The 6,590-nt window shown below is 34.7% G+C and overlaps 3 protein-coding genes across 3 annotated transcripts; 2 read left to right on the top strand and 1 right to left on the bottom strand.

The window, feature by feature from the left end:
• The first annotated feature begins 182 nt into the window (after positions 1-182).
• On the top strand, positions 183-1,623 carry LOC134665934 (chromatin modification-related protein MEAF6). The gene is made up of 4 exons (XM_063522991.1): positions 183-487; positions 622-825; positions 899-935; positions 1,107-1,623. Exons 1-4 carry the CDS (start codon positions 341-343, stop codon positions 1,541-1,543), a joined length of 825 nt encoding a protein of 274 aa, XP_063379061.1. The 5' UTR covers positions 183-340; the 3' UTR covers positions 1,544-1,623.
• Positions 1,624-1,916: 293 nt separating this feature from the next.
• LOC134665933 (osteopetrosis-associated transmembrane protein 1) lies at positions 1,917-4,123 on the bottom strand. Its single transcript, XM_063522990.1, has 5 exons — positions 3,817-4,123; positions 3,316-3,623; positions 2,803-3,038; positions 2,308-2,479; positions 1,917-2,124 (listed from the first exon to the last, which is right to left on the bottom strand). Exons 1-5 carry the CDS (start codon positions 3,885-3,887, stop codon positions 2,072-2,074), a joined length of 840 nt encoding a protein of 279 aa, XP_063379060.1. The 5' UTR covers positions 3,888-4,123; the 3' UTR covers positions 1,917-2,071.
• Positions 4,124-4,503: 380 nt separating this feature from the next.
• LOC134665960 (gonadal protein gdl) lies at positions 4,504-6,393 on the top strand. The gene is made up of 4 exons (XM_063523016.1): positions 4,504-4,679; positions 4,767-4,927; positions 5,254-5,387; positions 5,967-6,393. The coding sequence occupies exons 1-4, from the start codon at positions 4,579-4,581 to the stop codon at positions 6,099-6,101; spliced, it is 531 nt and encodes a 176-aa protein (XP_063379086.1). The 5' UTR covers positions 4,504-4,578; the 3' UTR covers positions 6,102-6,393.
• Positions 6,394-6,590: the final 197 nt, after the last annotated feature.

Here is a 6,590-nt window from a genome sequence, read left to right on the forward strand (position 1 = left end):
CCCATTAATCCCTACTCCCTACCTACTGTCAGATGTGTCAAAAATCCTTTTCGGCACAACCATTATAACGCTAGCAGTATGCAACACTCAATAGCACTAAACTTAAACTGTTGCTCAAATATAAAAAAAAAACATTCATTTTAATCATTCTTCAGTTCGTTCACCCATTGCTTGTCTTATCTGTTAAATCAAAAGTGAAAGAGAAGAGAGTGCTTCTTGGAAATGGATATTGTGTGCCTATTTTATCGTTTTATGTTGTGATATAAAGTTTTGCCGTATTAATTTGATCACTGTTATTGATATTTAATTATGAGCATATAAATAATCACCAAATAACGATATGGTTGTGTCACCGCAAAGCCCTGTTGATGAAACCCAAAGTGTACGCGCTGCTAAAATCAATATGGCGTCAAAACAAAGTTCTGTGTCTGTTGCTGACACAAGAGCAGAACTTGCTGATTTAGTAAAGAGAAAGGCTGAAGTGGCTGTTAGTATGCATAATTAATCTAAGACATGTATTTGTAATGCCTTAGTATGTTATTTCCTATAAATGACACCACATGACGTTCACACACCATAAACATCTCTGTAATGTTTCTGTATAAATTTATTGCTTTTTAGGAGACACTGGCTAACTTAGAACGGCAAATATATGCATTTGAAGGATCCTACCTAGAAGACACGCAACTGTATGGCAACATAATCCGTGGCTGGGACCGATACCTAACGACAAACAAGAGCACCAACTCGAAAGCAGACAAGCGCAATCGGAAATTCAAAGAAGCTGAACGACTGTTTTCTAAATCTTCCATTACGTCTATGGCAGTAAGTTCCTCTAAATCTACTAGTAGTAAATACTTAATAGTAATAATATTTATCGACTCCAATTTTTTTGCAGGCGGTTAGTGGACTAGTTGATCCAGCGGAAGCAAAGAGTAAGTATATTGATATTTATGATTTTTATAATACCTCAACTAAATATAACTATACCCTGTCCGGGTTCATGTTCACATATGTGTGTACCTTGTATACTTATAATGTTGTACATGATTGCAATTATTAAATACTATTATCAAGATAATACTTAATGATTTTGTTGATTACAGATGAAAGGCATAGTGAAACGGAGTCTCAGACAAATGAGGATTCATCAGACACACAAATCAGCTCCAACTTGAACATTGGCAGTTTGAACCACACAACAATTCATGGTTCTACAGAAAGCATTGCCTCAAAGCCTTCTGGCAAACAACATACTAATGGCATAGAAAAGGTCATCAGCCATTCTCAAACTAAACAAAATGCTACCCAGAAAATAGCTGCTTCTTCTGGGATGCTGCAAAAAGCATTTGGCAGTGACAGCAAAATGCTATCAGCTGTCGGCCTGGACAGCAGACCTGGCACCCCTAAAGACAAAGATTCAAGTATGAACATGCTGAACAAGGGCGACACAACACCAAACTCATTAAAACATAAACTAAATAATAGCAATAGTAGCAGTAGTGTGAAGAAGAACAATAACAAGAAAGCAAGACACAGATAAAACTTTTAGACAAGTTTTAAAATGCAATAATATTACAATGTACAACTACAACTCTATGAATGATGTGCCTAAGGACAATCTTATTCCGGCATGGCTAGGACAACTGGTCATGTTATCCTGCAACAAGTGATTTTTCATCACCTATTCAATACAGCAGTGTTTTTCAAACTGTGGGTCGCAACCCCCTGGGGGGTCACAAAGCCTCCATCAGCCTCAAGAGTAAATAATAAGCAAAACATTTTGTACCTACTAAGGGGGTTGTTGTGAAAAAGTTTGAAAAACACTGCAATACAGCATGAAGAATTCAAGTCTTGCTGTAAAGTCACTGCCAATTGTGATAGCCTTTCTGGAATGCCACAATAAAATACAGATGTTAACAAAATAATGTCTTTTATTTCTGATTTCTTTGGCATTATTTTACAAAATAAATGTTTGTTGGTCTTATTTATAAATTAAACTTTTAATACTGCCAAGCTCCCAGACTGCTATACAAAAGAAACAGCCTAGCAGGTTGTTGGCAGTGAAGTGTTAATTAATCCTCCCAGTACTAGACCTCATGAATGTTTGCTTGAATCTGGATTCTGGAATTAGAATATGAACAGTCAAATTAAAAGCATGAAGTAAAATTAATTAAATATTGATACCTACACATATAAATAAAGATTTTATTCTAGTGGCTTTCGTAAAAATAATCAGTTTGTACAGTTAACCATACTATATTATATAAAGTTCCTTAAATTGTACATACTATTTTCTGTACTTACGTTTCAGAACATTAGGCAAGTCCCTTATAGGCCCACAATATCGCATGGCCAGGTAGAAGAGTACAGGCAGTGCTGATATAATAGCAGAACAACACAAGAATACTATTTCTGGAGCCCTTCTTAACTTGCAGCAGTCCAGCTCTTTACTCCACACTGACCTTGTAGTGTTCATCTAAAAAAATATTTACAAATAAGTATAATTATGTCTCAGTATGACCTTTGGAAGCTTATAATCAAACATGGATTGATTACTGATAGAGTCTGTGCAGAAAATAGTCATGGAATGGAAAGGGAACCCATACATTCTACAGCTCTCCTCTTTCCGCACAGACTCTATTTGAAACCCGGGATCTCCACCTGTGGAAAGTAAGTTGGTGTGCCTATGACAGTGTCAACAGCCATTAAGGCTTGCTAAAACTTATTAAGCATTATGGCCTTTAAAGAAAAGAGATGTATTAAACAGTTGTATTCCTACATTGAATAGAGAAAACTCACCAAGTCCACCACATCCATACAAACACTATTAACGCCAATGCCATCAGGGCTGAGTGACTTGTAGAACTCATCCAGTTCTACATATAGTTGCATACAGTTCTCGCATACCTTGTCTGTGTTATTCCCATATTTATTTATGTTATCAACAATACAATCCATAGTTTCATTGTGCAATTTGTCAAACTTTTTTGTATTATTGGATGTTGTAGGGATACTTCCATCCCACTCAAAACAATCTGAAATATGTGTATATTGTACAGTTCACCATAAAAAAATAATAGATATGATGGGTTTGGTATACCTGTCAAGGATTAGATTTGCCAGATTCTTGTTTTACTAGATTTACAGTACTGTAGTATGTCAGAATAAACAAAAATCTATCTGAATAGACAAAACAAGAGTCCGGCGAATCGGAAACTAAACCTCTGAGGCCCGTTGTAGCTAAAATATCCACCCACAAAAAATCTTATCTCTATTTGAAAGATGATAATGTTCACTAAGTGTGATACTTACTGTTACAATTTCCTTTATCCCAAACAGATGCTATGTGAGTCTGAAACTCAAGCACAGCATCTAATCTATCCTGAGATATAAATAAAGATCTGCAGGTTGTACCATTATCCTCTGCACTCAATAACTCATTGAAATCCAATACAAAATTAACATATTCATTGACGCACTTCTCACAGAGTCGTACAGGCCTGGCATAAATAATGGAGCACATTGTCAAATTGGAAGCAGAATGAGCAAATGCTTTCAGAAGTTCTGTGCATTTGACTGAGTCATTAGATAAACCACCATTTCTATTGTAGAGTAATGACCTAAAAAGATAATGGAATTAAATGGTTGAGTAATAAATTGTATTGACTGCTATTACAGTAGGTACATATGCAAATATACATGTTTACTAGTTTTTTCAACCGAATGTTTGGTCAGAAAGTATGATAAAAGAAAAAAAATGTTCAGTTTAATTCAGGATAATATGTAATCAGCAGCAAAACAGGTACTACTTACAATGGCACATCAGCTGTAAATAATTGGAAGTTCAAGATGAAGACAACGTAGATAAACCAATTTCGGTACATTTTGGTTGTTATTCCTGAGTCAACTGGAGAATTTAACTGTTATTTTTCAGCCATGGAAATTTATATAATACATTAAAAACTCTTGATTACAATTGCACACCAACAGACTTTGCTAATGAAATTAATGTAAGTATTCTTCCGAGCTTTAATTAAGCATGTTGAAAACTTTTGGTATTAACACAAAGGGCCTCGGAGTCTTGAGTCTGTTCGGATATGGTTTTTGATTATCACGTCATTGTCAAATAATTTATCCCGTCAATGTCATAGAGACAGATTGAGACGGAGCGCCCCCAAGATCTCACCCATGTTTACATTCGCTTGCGAGCCACGAGCCGAGCTGCGAGCTGAACCACGAGCCGCGAATGTAAATAAGCTTTCAAATCGAATACCACCAGAATGAGACAAATATATATTTACTTTTCTTTCTCATTATTTGCTCATACCGTTTGAGATATTTTCTAAAACGCTAAGAATCTATGCTTTAATTTCGTGTTTTGACAGTTTTGATAACTTTTTTGGTCAGTTTGTTGCATGGTTTGTTGTGAAACTTGTTACACTTGCTTTGAGGATTTCGTTCGTGTTTCTCAGTTTCTCTTCTCCCACTCAATGTCGTAGAATAGGATTAGGGGTAGCATTATAGTATTTTTTTATTTACTCTGCAACTTACATTTATCTACTTTAATGTAAAACAATGGAGGCAATGGAATTTGTTGAACAAACACCAGAAGTCTTGCAAAGGAAACTGTATTTTTTATTGGAACAACTACAAGATATGGCCAGGGAGCTCCCACCGTAAGGATCTGTGTTCCAGCTCGATTTAACCACTATGATGCTCATATTATAGAAACAATAACTTCATGATAACCTCAATCCTTTCAGAAAGTACCAGATGCGAGTGCCCATTGAGCTCCTTTCTGGGCTAGCTAACTGCCTTTTGAACGACACTGTTTTTGAAATAGTCAAAGGCTTAATGGAAATACAACATGTAACTGAAAAACATTTGTTCCAGCAAAGGTTGCAAATAATAAGCAGACATACATGTAAGTTACTTATGTTTTATGATATAATTTTAGAAGTATTTGGTCTGGTAAAAATGTGTGTATAATTTCCTATTACTGTGCAGTCAGCATCAAATAGATAGTGACAGCCAAAGTGCCCAAAAATATCATAACACACCTTTGTTACCATAGAAATAAGCATGTGTACCAGTATATTGGGCCACTCTGGTTGTCAGTTATCACTATACCATTTGATGCTGTACAAAACAAAATTTATCCCGCTTTAAGTTGTTTTGAGCGTAATAAGATTTATTTAGTAAGTACTTACTAAAATAACCCCAAGAAACTAATATTACCACTTGTTTCAGTGGAAATTCAAAATATGGTCAATAGTACTCCAAATCAAGAAGAATTAGAGTTGCAGAGGGCAATCTTATTAACAAAACACAAAGAAGAAATTAAACAAACAGATATGAAACTTGTTATCCAGTTGGATCAAAAAGTAAGTGACTAAGAATACACAATTTAAAATAAAAACTAGAAATAGCAAAAAAAAAACAAGTGGTAGCATAAACAACCAAAAATATTACCAATAACACCACTACTTTTCTTCTGACCAGTTGACCATGTTTCCAGCTATCCCAAGTAATCCCAACAGCCCTTGCTATGTTGCTTCTTCTTAGTCATTATACTCTTTGCAGAGTGTAACAACTAAGAAGATGTTATGCTATGTTGCTTACATATGCCATATTGTCAGCTAAAGTTGCATACCTCTTACCTCCTCTAAAAGGAATTAGAGTTAGAGCAAGCTAAGGTAACAGCGATTTTGATAGCCCAGCCTGCAAGTATTATATGTCATAATTGCATAGAAGTTTGAAATAACACATACAGTCTGGGCTATCAAAATCGTTGCCAACATAGCTTGGTCTAACTTTAAGAGGTTTGCAACTTTAGGTATTGTTGGCTAGAGCAAAACCCTAATGCCGTTGAAATGGAGTAAATGGTTGTAATATTTTAGCTAATGATATGATGGAATTTTATATTCACTAATTATATTTTTTTAATGTTGATGATTTTGCAGGTGAGCGATCAACAAGTGACACTGGAGAAAGCTGGAGTGCCAGGGTTTTTTGTCACAAACAAACCTATAGAAGTTAAAGTGCAAATGTATCTCCTAGATTTCATATTGAGGCTAAGCAAGATGGACATTCCTTGACAATTGTGTTTTTCAATAAGGATAATATTTTTTATGGGTACTATAAATTGATGTGACAAATATTGAATTTAGTAACATATTTTAGTTTATCGGATGCTTAGATGCACTGTGACCCATGTCATGTATACAATTTTGATCAGTATATATAAGTTACTCTATGATTTTGATCATCATAAAAAGTAAACACATTGACACATTACATTTCAAGTCGTTTTGCTACTAAAAAGTTTCATACAAAGCTAGCTAACATGTGAATTATGCACTTCCTGAACTCTGTCAGAAGCACAAATATTTTATTATGGTGGATAATTTCGTAATAAAATATTTTTACGAGTGTTAGCATTATTACAATTTTAAATTTATCTCCACATGAACTCCAGAGACTCCAGACATACATATCAAGATCTTATATGCAACCAACTCTTATGAATCTCGTAATACTTAGTATACTTACTATTTTTTTAATTTACACAATTAACATTATCTATG

The sequence above is a fragment of the Cydia fagiglandana genome, chromosome 7 (genome assembly GCF_963556715.1).
Source record: "Cydia fagiglandana chromosome 7, ilCydFagi1.1, whole genome shotgun sequence".
Lineage (NCBI taxonomy): Eukaryota > Metazoa > Arthropoda > Insecta > Lepidoptera > Tortricidae > Cydia > Cydia fagiglandana.